General features: G+C 39.9%; 1 protein-coding gene and 1 long non-coding RNA gene across 2 annotated transcripts in view; one reads left to right on the top strand and one right to left on the bottom strand.

Annotated features, from left to right (window-relative positions):
* The window catches only part of LOC135277991 (uncharacterized), a 197,203-nt gene extending 191,924 nt beyond the window's left edge, over nucleotides 1–5,279 (bottom strand). The window contains exons 1-2 of the long non-coding RNA XR_010345518.1: nucleotides 5,174–5,279; nucleotides 57–158 (exon numbers count right to left, since the gene is read on the bottom strand). This is a non-coding gene — a long non-coding RNA (uncharacterized LOC135277991). The remainder of the gene's footprint in view (nucleotides 1–56; nucleotides 159–5,173) is intronic.
* Nucleotides 5,280–5,498: 219 nt separating this feature from the next.
* Nucleotides 5,499–6,901, top strand: LDOC1 (LDOC1 regulator of NFKB signaling). Its single transcript, XM_012469911.2, has one exon. The coding sequence runs from the start codon at nucleotides 5,605–5,607 to the stop codon at nucleotides 6,040–6,042; it is 438 nt and encodes a 145-aa protein (XP_012325334.1). The 5' UTR covers nucleotides 5,499–5,604; the 3' UTR covers nucleotides 6,043–6,901.
* The last annotated feature ends 10,587 nt before the right edge of the window (nucleotides 6,902–17,488 follow it).

Raw genomic sequence — 17,488 nt, 5'->3', positions numbered from 1 at the left:
ATGACTGAGTGATGACATAGAAAGGCCAATGTAATCGAAAGATTTTTGTTACTTACATTTCTTGAGAGTGGGAGACTCACCACATCATGCAAGGACATGTGGGTAAACACTAGGAGGCACAAAGGAGTGAATGGAAGCCATAGTCTTTACCGGCGTATCTGTGGGAAAGGCAAGGCAGAGCAGGCCAAACAGTTTAGAACTGGGTAATTTGAATGATTCCAGCTGGTTAAGGGGAATGGGGCAATCCCTAGTTGTCTGACACCTGGCTTCAGGTTAATTTAGAGCAGGTGAATATTGGCTTGGTGAATGAGAGTTAAAGCAAGGAAGTAGTTTCAGAGGATGGGTTCTGGATACCAAGGAGGATGCAAACAACTTTGGCCATTAGTTTGGCCTTGTGATTAATGGATGCCAAAGAGACAAATATAAATCTAAGAAAACAGAATAGGGTAGTATATTCATAAATCTTTTTTTTTTTTAAATATAGGGATCCTGCTTTTATCTGCAGCATACCCTAAGTTTCTCCATGTTTAAGTCCACTACTGCCAGATAGCAAACTATCCCAGAACTTGGTGGCTTACAGCAACTGGCATTCTATTTATTCATGATTCTGTGGATCATAAATTCAGTTAGGGCTCAGCTGGATGGTTTTTGTTTTTGTTTTGTTTTGTTTTGTTTGCTTTATATATAGTCAGTTGGGCTTATTCACTCAGCTGCATTCAGGTGGTGGCTCTGCTAGGCTGGAAAGTCCAAAAAAGGAGCTTTAGTCTCATGTTTTCTTACTGTCGCTGCTTCTCCACATGCTCTCTCTTTCTCTACGTGGCTAGCTTAATCTTCTTCACAGTATAATAAACCCATGGTAGTTATACTTCTTATATATGGCAGCTGGCTCTTAATGGGAAGCATATCAAGTGGCAAAGGCAGAATCTTCAGTTATTTAAGGCCTTGTCTCATAAATTTTAAGGCACTGCATCACATTCTGCTTGTCAAATCAAGTCACAGGGCCACCCCAGATTAATGAGGCAGGGAAAATTGTTTCTACCTCTCTCCTGAATGGCAAAGAATTTGATTTGTGGTTACCTTCACTTCACAACACCCATTCTGCCTTATGAAAAACTGAGTCTAGATCAAAGTAACTAGCCAATCTAAAAGAGAGGCTATTAAACATTTAAAACAAAACAGGCAAACACAGATTTATAATAAATCATTTTTTTAAGATCCCTAAGAACAAATTTAACATGATGTCAGATATTTCCTAAAATATACAAAAATGGCAGAAACAAAACATGTGTATAAGCTCTTGTGTAATCAATGTGACCAAATATATTAAAATAAGTAGGCAAGAGAAAAACTAAACAACAACCATCTAGTGCAGCACGCTGCTGGCAATAAATTCTATATTATGGTAATACAAAAGCCTACACATGAAAAATACAAAATACTTAATCTAAGACATTAATTCATAAAAATCTTTCAGTTATAGAAATCTGATTTTCTATTATTAAATCTGGAACTACGAGTTTACTTGGCACCATGCTTTTTCTATATCATCTAACAAACTGAAGAGTTGAGTCTCCTTAGAGAAAGGGAGAGAGAGAACAAGAGAGGGCAAAATATGAATTTTCAGCAATCTTATTAAGTGATATTTTGTGAGGATAAGAGGTCTTAAGAATGTTCCTTTTTTATTTTAACACATCCATATTATTTATTTCAACCATAAGAATACATTAATTTAGTACATTAATAAACATGTAAAAATGTTTCCAGGCACTTTAGTAAGCTGGAGAGGGCAAAGATAGGAGGGAGGAAGTTGTCCCTCATCATTCCTTTCTCTAGGCCAGAGGGCTATTGCCCTCCAAATGCAGTCCAGGGTGCACCTGGCTATAGAAGGAAATCTATAGGAAGAGATCTGGCTCTTGGCAGCATTCATGCAGTCCTCTCACAAATACTTTCCAAAGCTGCTTTCTGTTCCTGACTGCATATTTGAGTGCCAAGTTAGTTTACCCAGTTGATGTGTGCATACTCATCTGGTGGCTCAATAATCATGGGAAATTTTCATGTTTATTTCAAGAGAATTTTACAGCCTGGATGCTTGATGCATACCAGGGCAGGGTTTGAAGCCTGGAAGATGGTAGCAGTGAGTGCCTTGGGCTAGTGCTCTTGCCAAATGGTGGAGACTAAGCCACCCTTAGGGTGTTCAAGCCAGATCTGTCTTGATAAATTTTATGAGCCTGAGACAAGTACTCCCTATGAGTACTTGTCACAGGAAGTACTTGTGTCTGCCTCCAGCATATTCACCTAAGTGTAAAGGAACATTTAAGGGCCACTGAGAGGGGGGAAAGAGAATGAGGAAGGCAACTTGCAGGCATAAGCATGGTGAATGGAGAATAAAGTGCTGAAAGGCACTGGCACTGATGGGAGAGCCTCCAGGTACCTGGAAGCTGGTTAACATGAGCATTAAGATTCTACTTGTTCTATCAGCTGATACTACCCACGTCTTCCTGACTGCTTCCCTTGTGAGTCAGTGCTAAGCTGCTTGTCTCCATCCCCTTTCTCCAAGCTGAGAAGTACCTCCCAAAGTCACTGCTCAGTTCTGGGCACAGTTTTGGCCAGGACATTTCCTGTCTTCCAGCATCTCACAGCACACTCAGAGGGAATACTAGCGGTTGCCTCGTCTAGTTTCCTCCCTGAATCTCTCTGCTGTGGAGTTGTAGGAAGAAAATGAGGGCAGCATCTGCCTAATCATCTCTGATTCCCCACTAGACCTGCCTGGGTCCACTGAAGTCACAAGGGTCCAGCACATGGTGCAAGGGCAAATGCTTTAGAGTTAGAGAGGTTGGCATGATGGTATAGCACCATCAACCTATTGCTTTATTAGGTTGAGATAAGTCTTTATCTCCTGGGTCTCTGGCTCTAAAATGCCCATTCACATGTCTGGTCCTTGTGTGTGAGTCATTGAGACAGCCCTGCCAATCACCTGGCCCAGCATCTGCTACAGAAAGGGTGCTCCTAGGAGTGGAACCCTGAGTACTCTTCCTGGATTAGGGCCTGGATATGAAAGGTGGAGCTGGACACTACCTCTGTCCCAGTAAGGCCCATCCTGTACTCTGAACTGTAAATGGGCATGATGGCCAGAGACCTACTTTCCACATTTCCCATCCCTCCCCTTCCATCCTCACACTGAACGTTTATGGAGGAGGTAGAAAACACTGCCAGGTGCTGAAGATAAAATTAAGACTGAAAGTGGGTCCCTGCCTGCCCTCAAGAAACTTCTCTAGCAGCAGAGCTCATAGCACAGGAGAGGCCAAAGGCTCACATTCCTCCTATCTCTTTTTTTTCACTGCCCATCCTTTCACCAGTGCGATCTTCCCCGTGTCCCTACTTGGGTCTTGGCCCGGTTTCTCTGCTCTCTCCCAGCCTCCTACTTCCATGGATGATCATTCAATTCTGTCATATAGGACTGAATCATTGAATCTCTTTAAAAATCTACTCAGCCAGTTTCATTACATCAGTCATTGTTTCACAATTGAGACTGATTCATGATCAGAGATAAAATACGCCGAACAATTTTTTTTTTAAACAGAGTTTCCCTCTTGTTGCCCACGCTGGAGTGCAATGGTGTGATCTTGGCTCACTGCAACCTCTGCCTGCCAGGTTCAAGTGATTCTCCTGCCTCAGCCTCCCAAGTAGCTGGGATCACAGGCGCCTGCCACCACACCTGGCTAATTTTGTATTTTTAGTAGACAAGGGGTTTTGCCATGTTGGTCAGGCTGGTCTTGAACTCCTGACCTCAGGTGATCTGCCCACCTTGGCCTCCCAAAGTGCTAGGATTACAGGCATGAGCCACCGCGCCCTGCCTTACACTGAACGACTTGAAGAGTATTTTTCGACACTTTGTGCAGCCACAACTTCTAATTTTTTTTTTTCAGCATCTGCACTCTGAGCTTATTTTACTTGCCAAACAGTAATGAAGCCTCTGCTCTGGGCTAGAACTTTTCTAGGCATTAGGGATACAGCAGGTAGCAAAGGCAGTGTTTCTTTGACTTATATATTGTAAAATAGAAGCAGATGATGAGCAAAGTGCTATTCGACATGTTGGCCAGTAGCACAATAAATGTTATGTAGATAAATGAAGCAGAGTAAAGGGTTAGAGATTGGTGGCAGAGAACAGGGTGCTCTGATAGGTCCACTGGCCAGAAAAGTTCTCTCTGAAAGCAATAGGAGAAGGAGTCAGGCAGCCAACTGGGACGACAGTCTTGCAAGGCAGAAGGGATAGAAGGTGCAAAGGCTACAAAGCCAGAACTACTTGACGTGTGTGAGAATCAGCAAGGACAGTGATTAGAGCACAGCAGAAAATGGGAAGAGGCATAGGATAGAAGGAAGGGCTTTGTAGACCTTGGCTGCAACTTTGCTTCTTATTCTCAGGTGAAACTGTTGGATGATTTTGAGCAAGGGAGTGAAGGGATCTAATTTTTGTTTTAAATGATTCCCGTGGCTACTTATGGAGAATATACTATAGGAAGAAAAAAGCGAAAACTGAGTGATTAGTTGCAGCAGTGTGTGAGAAAGAAAGGCTGGGGATCAGGGTGGCAGTGGTAGAAATGGCAAGACATGACTGAATTAGCAATGTATTTGAAAGCAGAGCCAACAATTCATGATAGCTCTAGGATCAGAGATCCATTTAAAGTAGAAAAATAAAATTATTTAAAAACACACATATCTTAACAGTTCATTTTTAAGTAGACAATAATACCCAGTGGCCAATGGCACTAGTAGCAGAACAAGAAATAGAGAATAAAATGTGTGGGATGCCTGCAATTGGTTATTGGACGCTGATTTTGCAGAACTTTTTATATGTTGCTATTTAGTTTTTTTTTTTTTTAAGGTAGGTATACCATATTATTTTCCAATTAAATAAGTCACTGTTTAAATACTGCCTTTTTCATGAAAGGCAGGACCCCCTGAGGGTCTTCATGACCCTGAAAGAAAGTGTGACTCCCACAGTGCAGCCAGCAGTGTCAATACTTCGCTAAGTGAGATTTAAACAAGAAAGAAAATGTATTAATAAAACATCACGCCAAGAGAATCTAGTGGCCACAGACCCACGAAGAACACTGAGTTGTGCGAGTTGGCTAGGTAGAAGAGTGGTTAATCCTTTCAGCTTGAACAAGTGTACCTTCTCTGAGACCGGATTCAGCGCTCGCCAGGTCCTCTGCTAATTCAGGCCCCACATCCAGGAGCTCTGGCAACCGACCGCAGCCTTTAACTGCCCGCCTAGAGAGCTACCACAAGCCAGTGGTTCAGCGACCCAGCGCATTCTTGTCCTAGCCAAGCCCTCTGTGTCTACACTCTTCGCATACCGGCCACGCCCCACGCTGCCGCGGCCCCTAGCCTGGCCACGCCCCTCCCGTGCCGCGCCGGCGCAACGTCCGTCCGAATGGCCTCGTGGGCGGGGCTTGCGTAGCCTCCCGGACGCCGGCGCGCACCGCCCCCCGCCCCTGGCCCTTGCGCGCCTCCGAGGACAAGCACTTCCTGCGAGGCCTCCGTACGCACCTTGTCCGAGCCGAGCCGAACCGAGCCGAGCCCTGTCCTTCCAAGCCGTTCGCCATGGTGGATGAGCTGGTGCTGCTGCTGCATGCGCTCCTGATGCGACACCGCGCCCTGAGCATCGAGAACAGCCAGCTCATGGAACAGCTGCGGCTGCTGGTGTGCGAGAGGGCCAGCCTGCTGCGCCAGGTACGTCCGCCAAGCTGCCCGGTGCCCTTCCCCGAAACGTTTAATGGCGAGAGCTCTCGGCTCCCCGAGTTTATCGTGCAGACGGCGTCTTACATGCTCGTGAACGAGAACCGATTCTGCAACGACGCCATGAAGGTGGCATTCCTAATCAGCCTCCTCACCGGGGAAGCCGAGGAGTGGGTGGTGCCCTACATCGAGATGGATAGCCCCATCCTAGGTGATTACCGGGCCTTCCTCGATGAGATGAAACAATGCTTTGGCTGGGATGACGACGAAGACGACGACGACGACGAAGAGGATGATTACTAGGCCTTAGACCCTCGGGCCTAGGGGGGAGGGCCCTGCACGCCGCCACCCCCTCCCTCCAACCCTCACCCCGCCGGGAGCCACTGTTCTCCGCCTTGCCCTCTGGTTCCCTTCCCTACTCGCGCCCTTCTGTTCTCTCTCTTCGTTTCTCCGTAGTGCTTGTCTTTGTTCCAGGAATAGTGCTCCATTTACCTGCTACTGGGGTTGGGGCTGAAGCCTCACTCACTCGGAAGTGCTTGGAAGTGTCATCTACTCTGGCCAGCCCCAGGATCCCTCCCCTGCTAATCCGAACTGTGTCCTGAGCCCCAGTTATTGGCCAGGCCCCTGTTATAAACTGGTTATACCACCCATAGCCCTGCTGCTGCCACCTGCCCTACTGCCAGGCTTACATCTGCCCAGAGAACTATGCTGCCACTTCACATCCACTCACCACATCCCACCTACATACTACCGCCTTTTGAAGTAAGGACCAACCTGGAAGATGCCAGAGTTGGCTATACCTCTTCGGACATTGATTTGGACAGCTCACCAACCCATGAAGGGGCCAATCATTCAGCCTGGTTAGTTTTCTACCCACTGCGAGGGTCCTCCCCTGCCCCACCAGATTGCTGCAGGGGCTTGGTGTGCCTGGCAGCCAAATTGTTGACATTTCTTTTTTCCTATGCACTGGCTTTACACAGCTGTCACTTTACGTTCAAAATTGCAGCAGTCCCACAGATGTGTGCATTTGGACAAATAATACTAAAAACAAAACAAGCACTCAGCCCAGCTCCTCAATACTACCTGGAAAAAGCATTGGCATTATTTTCAATAAATATCAAGCACTACAAAAAAAAAAAGAAATGATTGTCTTTTAATGGTTAAGTGCTGTCACTGGCCTCTACCACTGTCACTGTGTCTACTATTATTCCCATGGAAATCAGGGAATACAGTCAATCCTGATATTCCCTGCTGTCGTCTCCAGGCTGCTGGCGACAGCTACCTCAGGGCTCTGTCAGTGTTCTGATGTTCCCTTCACCAATGCATTTCATAAAGCCCTGGCAAAGGATATGTCCTCTGGTTCCTCCAGGATGGCATGGGTAAGGCTTGGCTGAGCAGATGGCAAAGAGGCAGTATTAATAATTAGACCATAACAACAGGCATAAACCTGGAGAGAGAGAGGGGGGGGGGAGAGAGAGAGAGAGAGAGAGAGAGAGAGAGAGAGAGAGAGAGAGAGAGAGAGAGATAGAGAGATGTAATGCTCCCAATTCTCTGAGCTTTCAGATTCCTTAACACTGTACCAGGGAAGTTCTGCCCCTTAATCTTTGTTGCCTATGTGCAGCTGTTGAGTTCAGGCTCCAAATAGCCAACATAGTATATTGCTTTTATGTCACTTTCAGATGCTCCAGCTAACATTAAATCCTGGTTCCTGGGCAAGTACACCCATAAAGATATACCCTGATCTTAACAAATATTTCATCCTCCTTGGGCAGACATCTGTAGAATTCCCACTCAAAGATGTGTCCCAGATTCCTGCCTATGAAAATTAGCAGGAGATGCTTGGTTATCTCTTAAATCAGACCTTGTACTGCTATGTGGGCTATGCTGAGATCTCTGGGCCTGGAGGGTTCAGAGCAGTGAAGCGGTGGCTGCTGAGAAGAATCTGCATACCTTTGTGAGGCCATTGCCCCAGGTTAAGTCATGAAATGTTTAATGCAGAGCAGCTTGGTTGGGGATTTGTGAGGACTACCTCTGCTAGGCAGAATGGTTTAGGAGGTGGTGAGTGGTTCAGAGTTCTCATTTATATCTGTCCAGATGTCCTCATCATACCATGTCTGAAGCCAACTTAACTTTATAACCTTTAATTAATTTAAATAACACATTTCCTTACTGTGTAAGGCCTTTTGAGGCAGATATTTTATTTGTACTGGTAAACCTCAGTGTTGATTAAATGAGATATGGGTCAACATATTAATTACCTCATAGGTGTGGATTAAATGAGATCATATCCATGAAGCATTTAGAACTGTCCCTGCTACATGGTGAGTACTCAGTAAACATGGGCTGTTACTCCTGGGCCTGGGAACCGCAGTCTCAGAAAGCAAGTCTCTGGCTCTGAGCTTGGCTTTAGTAGGAAAATGTCAGTGAGAAGAGGAGCAGAGCAGGTGCAGGGAGAATGGAAATGAGAGCATGATAAGACCCTGCTTACTTTTTGGAGTCTTATATGAAGCAAGAAACACAGCTGTTTTACCTGGTGAACAGGCAAAGTTCAGGGTAGGAGTTGTCTCACACCTAGGATAGCTGTTACTGGAGGTCAGGGACAGGATTGGGCGTGACTTAATAAAAGAGGCCAAGGCCTTGGGTGGAAATGATATCTGAGGGCTCTTCAGGGAGCTGCTGCCTCCAAATCTGAATCAAGGAGACGCCTGGTTATTTATAATTTGTTGATCACTTCTCCCAGTCTCCTTGGAAAATATACAAAAACCCTTGGAAGAGTGAAAGATTACATTTGAGACATAATATGTCTGAGGCCAGATAATTACACTTTATTCTTAACTAAAAAGGCCTTGAATTGGGGATAAATGTGGAAAAGTGAGCAACAGCTAAAAGGTAAAGGATCCAGGGTGACCAAAAATCATTTATTCCAAACTGATTATGGCCCAGTTATGCTGAGTGGAGTTACAGAAGCATCATTGAATAAAATGTGGACTCTGCCTTCATAATGAGTCCAGTCTGCTGCTTTTACTGTGCTTTGGGCCAGAACTTCGATGATTAGTTACAGAGAAGGTTACAGAGAAGGGCCGGGAAGAGAATCTGGGCTGTGATTAGATCTGAAAGTGACCTTTCTGGGGTGGAAGTCGAGGACAGATGAGTTCAGTGTTCTTGGAGGAAGGGAGGGTCAGTAAGGATGCCATGCCAAGGCAGCATCTGAGTGGCATCTGGGAGAACTAGGCCAAGGAGCTTCTGTGATCCAAAATGTACATTTCCTGAGTATGTGTGCATGTGCACATGAGCTTGCTGTGACTGTGTGTGTGTGTGTATGTTTGTGTGTGTTAGGTGATGTCCTTCTTGCATAACGGACAAACACGTTATGCTGTGAGATGCAGAAAAGGAAAATGTGAGACTCTGGTTACCTTGGGGGCAGATTCTGTAATAAAAGTGCAGATATTGGCAAGGGTTCCACCACCCAGGGAGGAATTCATGATAATGGCATAAAGCATTGCAAAAAAGGAAGAAGTAGAAATATGTCTAAGGATAAAAGCACCACTTAGATCAAAAGTATTAAAAATTGGTAGGAATGCTGAACAAATATGAACTTCAGACTCTTGAATTCTCATTTTGGGCATAATAGACTTGAAATAGCCAATGAAATTATGCTATCAATGAGATGAAATTAGTCATGTTAAAGATAATAATCATTTAATCATCTTATATATACCAATATATCTTTAGATTTTTCTATTCATTTGAATAGATAAGCACTGCCATGTATTAAGTCCGTGTTGCTGTATCTTGCAGAATGGTATATAAAGCTTTATGCACATGTATATTTGATTATTTTCTGCTATTAAAACATAGCTAAAACCTCATTAATTTGGAAGTAGGCAGACTAGAGGGAGAAGTCTTGTTGAAATTAGTGGTATACTTGCATTTTCAAAATGTGTTTAAATATTTTTCTAGGATTTTTTTTTTTTTTTGAGATGGAGTCTCACTCTGTCGCCCAGGTTGGAGTGCAGTGGTACGATCTGAGATCACTGCAACCTCTGTCTCCTGGGTTCAAGCGATTCTCCTGCCTCATCTTCCCAAGTAGCTTGGATTACAGGTGCCCACCACTACACCCAGCTGATTTTGGTATTTTTAGTAGAGATGGGTTTTCGCCATGTTGGCCAGGCTGACCTCGAACTCCTGCTCAGGTGATCCGCCTGCCTTGGCTTCTCAATGTGCTGGGATGACAGGCGTGAGCCGCCGTGCCTGGCCTCTAGTTGCTCAAAATAAGTAAAGCAAAGCTAACAAAGCTACTTTAATTCAAGGTCCTGAGAATGTTTTCCTCGATGGTAAGGGTGGGATAATTATATGAAGAATGTTTATTATTTGCTTTGAAATATGGATTTTGCTAAGTCAGGGTTAAGTGTCTGGCAGCAGTTTGCAATACTGAATAGGTCAAGCATATTCCCTACAGTCTTAGCCCACTCAGTTCTAAAGGTAGGTACAATGGTGTCCTTTGACAGCGTTGGTAACCTCCTAATTTCCTTAATGAAAATCTGATTAACTACCTTGCATTTTTTTCTCTTGCCTAAAATGCCTGTTAAAATGTGTTCCTTTGTCTTCAAATGTTCTATTGTCCCGAGAACATTTGTCTTCAAATGTTCTGTCATCCATATAATGTTCTATTGTCATTTTTTCTTTTTTTAACCTTGGGATAGATTGAAGGAATTGCTTGCTTGAAGGAATTATGAACACCATAGCAGGTTTGTTAATGGAGCAAAAACCTTCCCGTGGATGAGTTGGGAAGAGGAGTGGTGTGTTAATCTCATCTTCAAAGAAATATTTGAGACTGTGTAATTTACAGAGAAAAGAAGTTTAATTGCCTCATGGTTTCCCAGGCTGTACAAGAAGCATGATGACTTCTGTGTAGACCGCAGGAAACTTCCAGTCATGGGGGAAGGCTAAGGGGAAGCAGGCATGTCTTAATGGCGAGCAGCAGGAAGACAGAATTAGGGAGTAGGTGCTATACACTTATTAAATAACCACACCTCCTGATAACTCACTCATTATGCAGTGCCAAGGGGGAGGATATGAAACCATTCATGAGAAGCTGCCCCCGTGATCCAGTCATCTCCCTCCAGGCCTCACCTACAGCATTGGGGTTACAGTTCAACATGAGATTTGAGCTGGGACACAGAAGCAAATCATATAAAATGCAGAGATGCTGAAAAGGGTGTTTCAGAATAGCTAGATATAGCAACATTTTTGAACCTCCCTTTTCCACCTCAGAGGGTGGTATCTGACTTATGGTCAGTAATGTATTATATTTCTTATTCTAGCCATGAAATTTACATACCTACTCTCCTCTCTCTAAATGACCACAATAATTCTTATATTTTAGCCAAAGTTCCTATACATTCAGTTTAATTGAATTGACTAGTCCAGAATCAATCAGTTCAAGATAAAAGACTGTTGCCAGGGCTATTTTTATGTCCCACGTTAAAGCTTTAGATTTAAAACAAATTAACATCAGTAAAAAGAAAGTAAAGGGAATTATATTTGAATGTTAACTAAAGTAATTGTGATGTTTCAGACTTATGTGTTCTCTAGTCACAGATAATTGTACTGCCATATAGAATTTTTAGAAACTGCTTATTTGAATGTACACAGTAAAAATGTTAGCACATACAAAAATAGAGAGAATACTATGATGAAGCCCCATAGACTCATCTCCTGGATTCAAAAATTATCAGCATTTTTGCTTTATTTATCCCTTAAATTTATTGTAATTTTTATGACATACTTTGAAGCCAATCCCAGGTATCACTTTAATTCACCCTTTAATACTTCAGTAAGTTTCTCTAATGGATAAGGCCTTAAAAAACATAATCCACCATATCATTAACAGACCTAACAAAATCAACAGTCTCCTCAATATTTAATATTCAATACAGAGTCAAATATCCCAGTATCTTAAAAAATGTCTTTTTAATTGTTTACTTGAATTAATTTCCTTACAATGTTAGCACATTGTATTTGGTCTATATATCTCTTAACCTTCATTTAATTAATAACAATTTCTCCCACCCTTTTTTTCCCTGTAATTTATTCTTTGAGGAAACCTGGTTATTTGTCTATCAAATTTCCTATATTGTGGATTTGCTTCATTCTTTTCATATCATTGCCTAATTTTGTCTTGTGTTGTTAGTGTTTCTCTCTCAATTTTTTAGAAGCTATTTATTAGGGATCTGCAATATATGTTGCAAATATTTATGCTCAGTTTGTTGTTTGCCTGTCTACTTTATGATAGTTCAGGCTGTTGAGAAAATATTTAGTATATTTTCCTTTTTTTCCACTTTCCTCCCGTCTCTGTGCTCGCAAATTTAATTGCTTGCATCATTTCTGTTAGTGTTTATGCCTTTAAATAGTACAGACACCACTACTATTTTTCAGATAGACTTATAAATTTTGATTTAGCCATGAAAGATGAGGAATTCAATACACTAATACTCTTTCTCTATCAACTTTATAAGTGACATTATGATGTTATCTTTTATAACATTTATGTGTTTTTCATGACCATAATCTTCCCATTTGTTTTAATATAGCAGATAAATGGATTTAAATAATTACTATTCTGTCCAGAATTTCATTTTACCTCATTATGTTAGTAATTTTTTTTGCTGTTCTTTTCAGTTGTTTCTTACAAATAAAAAAAAAAAACCCCTGGGGATTATATACCCTGAGTTTTTGAGGGTGAATAACAAGTTTCATTGTGTTGAGTTTATGGGTCTCCCTTTCTCTTTACTTTCATTTCTCCACTATTTGTTAGCATTGAGTGCTATTTTGTAGAAGTCTGAGAGCACCCTAATATTTTCCACTCATATTGCTGAGAGTTCTACTTAGTTCTCAGGTAATTTTTCTATATGTTTGAATAGAATATATATCAGGGTTATTCATTCTTTGTCATTTTTTCTGAAACCCAGTGTCATTGTCTGATATGTAGAATCAAAGCTTATTTCATTTATGCAAAGCTTTCCTTAATTATTTTTTGAGTGCATATAATATATGTTAACATATGTTTATATGACTCTCCTTTACCTGCCCTCCAAATTTTAAAATTTCTCAGACTTTTAATTGTTTTCTTCATTTCTATTTCATTCTGCTTACTTTTCTCCATCTTGTTCTCTATGTTCTTTACAGTGTTTTCAGCACTGTCAATCTTTGTGTTGCTTTCAATTTGGGTTTCATTTCTGTGATGATTTTATTTATTTATTTATTTTTTCCACTTCTTTGACAAGTGCTTCCCTTCTACATATTCTTGAATCTCATATCGCTGATTTGTCATCTTGTTGTTTAGCTGTGATTCCTTCATATTAAAAAATTAATGGTGATATGATATGATATGATATGATGGTCATATGATAGATCACATATGTTTCTTGGCAAGATTTTTCTAGGGACTGCTATTTGCTGTTTTTTTTTTTTTTTTTTTCCTGTCCTTCTCCCTCTGGCATTGTTCCTGGAAACCTCTTGGGATATTATCTACTTCCTAGTAATGCCACTCTTCTGCAGTAAGAATAATTATCAGGCAGCCTCTTTTAGTCCTGTCACAACATAATTTTTCTGGCAGAAATAACTCAATGTTGGTGGCTTCTACATTGCATACTTCTTGTTTGCCAAAGATGGGATAGGTCTGACAACACTCTCCTTTTTTTCAACAAATAACAATCATTTCAATAATACACTCCTATTTTCATTGTACCTGGATGTACCTAGAAGATTTCTGACATTATTTTCAGAGGTGGCATTCTGTACTTACTGTTCTTGACCCTGCTGCTCAGTAGTTTTCATGTCTACATAACCTTAGATAATCTATGTTCCAGGAAAGTGTCAAGCTAACTTATGACTGGGACTGAATAATACTCAGCTCTGGGATAGGAGAAACAGAAAGCTAAATAACAAAATATTAGTGGCTTAGAGTACATTTTCACTACTGTTTTTTTTTTTGTGTGTGTATGTGTATGTGTATTTTTTCAAAAACAAGATAAATAATTTGACTATTAATTTTTGGAAAAACTTTTTATCACCCTGTGTAGCAAGAAGACAAGTGGAAGGGTTTTAGTCATCTGTGGAGAAGGTGAGCCACATATGTAGGAGACTTGATCAGTATTTATGTTGGATACTTAAATTTGTGATTCATTGGAATAAAAAGTGGAGGGGGCTGAAATTAGCATCAGAAAATGGACCTTAGAAGAGATAGACAAGCATACATGGAAAGATTGGTTTGTTGTGAGCTGAGAATGGATTATTCCTTGCATGAAGTCTGAGTTCAATTAGAATGGGTTGGTGATCAGAAAGACTTTGATCCCTGTCCTGGCATTGCCATAGGCTTGCTCTGAAAACCACAGACAACTTAGTTGATTTACCTGATTCTAAACCTATGCATCTATATCATGGAAAAAATTGTATCTCAGGAATAATGTGACAAAAAATGTAACTAATATCTTGTTTGACAGTCAATACATGTTAGCTCTAGTCTTCTTTTCCTTATTAGATATTATTTAGCAAAGTAAGAATATAAGATTGACTTTTATGATAGACTTGAGTGTTCTGATAGAAAGACACTAATATTGGGGGACTTGGAATGTCATAGGAGAAAAGGTGGTCAACACATTAAAATATACAAAGGGGCATTCACAAGAATAGATATTAAAAATTAACACATGAAGAGAATTTGACACAACTTATTTTCATATTAATTTTTGAACTTGATACAAAAAGTTGGTGAGGAGATATTATATTCATATTTTGCACATTGCAGTATTTAGACTCAGCAATGCTCAGGGCCTTGTTCATGATAGAACATGACAGAAACTGGGCCAGGAATTCCCACCACAAGTCCAGTGCTGAGTTTACAATTTCAATTTGCCTTTGAAAATGATGCCTTGTGCAAATTACTTATCTCCTTTGGGCCTTCATTTCCTCATTTGTAATGTGAAGTATTTTCATTAGCAGATCATTGAAGGTCTGTCTTGCCTTTAACAACATTAAGGCCTTTAGAATGAGTGTCTGGCGCTGTCCTTCCAACTCTGTGATTCTCTGATTCCATCCTAATTTTTCACCATCACTGGTGTACTGGCAAGAACCAATATGAGATTTGAGGAAAAATACTCAGATTAATCTTTTTTTAAAAAAAATTATTTAGATATAATTCACATACCCTTTTATGTGTATAATTCAGTATTTTTAGTATATTCACAAAGTTGTGCAACTATCACCACTATCCAATTCCAGAACTTTTCATCATACCAAAAAGAAGCTCTGTACCTATTAGTTATTCCTCATTGTTCCATCTCCCTCCCTGCCCCTATAACTCTCTAGTCCTTGGAAACTACTAATCTAATTTCTGTTTCTATGGGTTTGCCTATTCTGGACATTTTACATAAGTAGAATCATACAATACATGGTCTTTTGTTATTTACTTCTTTCACCTTAGCATAATATTTTCAAGCTTCACTGATGTTGTAGCATGTATCAGTACTTCAATCCTTTTCATGACTGATTAATTTTCCATTATATGGGTAAACTTTTCATCACTTGTTCATCGTTTGATGGACATTTGGTTTGTTTCCAATTTTTGGCTATTATGAATACTGCTGCCATGACAATCTTTGTATAATTTTTTGTTTTAACACCTGTTTTCAATTATACTGGGTATATATATAGGAATGGTATTGCTAAGTTATATGTAACTTTTTTATTTAATTTTTTAGGAACTGCCAGATTGTTTTCCAAAGTAGCCTTACCATTTGCATTCTTACCAGTAGTGTATAGATTTTCCAATGTTTCCACTTTTCAGCAACACCTTTTATTGTCTATGTTTTTTATTATAGTCATCCTAGTTGGTGTGAAGTATTATATCATGATTTTTACTCACATTTCACTAATGTTTAATGATGGTGAGCATTTTGTCATGTGCTTATTGGACATTTGTATATCTTTTGTTGGAGAAATGCCTGTGTTTAAAAATTTTACTGTCTTTTCATTGTTGAGTTATAGAAGGTCCTTATATATTTTGGATACTAGACAATTATCAGATACATGATTTACAAATATTTTTTTCCATTAATACATTGGCTTTGCACATATTTCATAGTATCCTTTGATGCACAAAAGTATTTAATTTTGATATGGTTTAATCTATCTATATATTTTTTCATTGATTGTGCTTTTCATGTTATGTTTAAGAAATCATTGCCTAGTCCAGGGTCACAACAATTAACACCTATGTTTTCATAGATTTTATGTTTTACATTTATGTTTTCATGGTTCTTAGAGTTTTACAGTTTCAGCTCTTACATGTAGGTCTTTGATTCATTTTGAACTAATTTTCATATACAGTATGAGGTAGTAGTTAGACTTCATTCTTTTGTATATGGATATCTAGTTGTCCTGGCATCATTTGTTGAAAAGACTATTATTTTCCCATTGAAGTCTCTTGGCACCCTTATTGAAAAGCAGTTGTCAAATATACAGGTTTATTTATGGAATCTCAATTTTATTCTTTTAATCTATATGTCTATCTTTATGACAGTATTAGATGGTCTATTTTCTGGTAGTTTTGTAGTAACTTTTGAAATTAGGGATTGTGAGTCCTCCAACTTTATTATTTTTTCAAGATTGTTTTGGTTGTTTGGGGTCTCTTGCATTTTCATGTAAGTCTTAAGATCAGATTATCAGTTTCTTTAAAAGCTACATCTGGGATTTAATTTGGATTGCATAGAACCTGTAGATCAAGATGGGGAGTATTGCCATCTTAACAGTATTAATCTTACAGTTGAAAACATGAGATGTCTTTCCATTTAATTTTGATATTGTATAATTTGTTTCATTGATGTTTTGTTTGCTTAATTTTTTTCTAAGTATTCTTTTTATATTATTCTACATGGAATTTTAAAAATTTTGTTTTCACCATCATTCTCAGCAAACTGGCACAAGAACAGAAAATCAAATACCGCGTGTTCTCACTCATTGGTGGGTGTTGAACAATGAGAACACATGGACACAGGGAGGGGAGCATCACACACTGGGGTCTGTTAGGGGAAGTAGGGGAGGGACAGCAGGGGTGGGGAGTTGGGGAGAGACAGCATGGGGAGAAATGCCAGATATAGGTGAAGGGGAAGAAGGCAGCAAATCACGCTGCCATGTGTGTACCTATGCAACAGTCTTGCATGTTCTTCATATGTACCCCAAAACCTAAAATGAAATTAAAAAAATTTGTTTTCAGATTATCCATTGTTTGTGCATAGAAATACAATTGATTTTTGTTTTTCGATCTTATATCTTGCAGCCTTGAACTTATTAGATCTAGTAGTTTGTTTTGTGGATTGCTTAGGATTTTCTATATACAATATTATGTCCTGTACAAGTAGAGATAGTTTTACTTCTTCCTTTCAGATCTGAACTACTATTATTTCTTTCTCTTACCTAATATTTCTAGCTAGACTTTAAGTGCAACGTTGAGTAGAAGTGGCATGAGTTGTCTCGTTCATTTTCTTAGAAGGAAAGCATTCAGTCCTTTCATTGTTAAATATGAGGTTAGCTGTGCAGTTTTCATAGATGCTCTTTATTAGTTGAGGAAATTCCCTCTACTCCTAGTTTATGGGGTATTTTTAACATGAAAGGATGTTGGATTTTGTACAATGCTGTTTCTGTATCTATGGAGATAATCATATGGTTTCTGTTTTATATCTGTTAATAA

Source organism: Aotus nancymaae, unplaced genomic scaffold (assembly GCF_030222135.1).
Source record: "Aotus nancymaae isolate 86718 unplaced genomic scaffold, 86718_ANA_hifiasm-v0.15.2.pri h1tg000004l, whole genome shotgun sequence".
NCBI classification, from domain to species: Eukaryota; Metazoa; Chordata; class Mammalia; order Primates; family Aotidae; genus Aotus; species Aotus nancymaae.
Note: the sequence above shows the minus strand (reverse complement) of the source record. Positions and strands in the feature narration are given on the sequence as shown.

Bases quoted from the DNA above. Each gene is read 5' to 3' on its own strand.
- LDOC1 (XM_012469911.2), top strand. From the start codon at position 5,605: ATGGTGGATGAGCTGGTGCTGCTGCTGCATGCGCTCCTGATGCGACAC.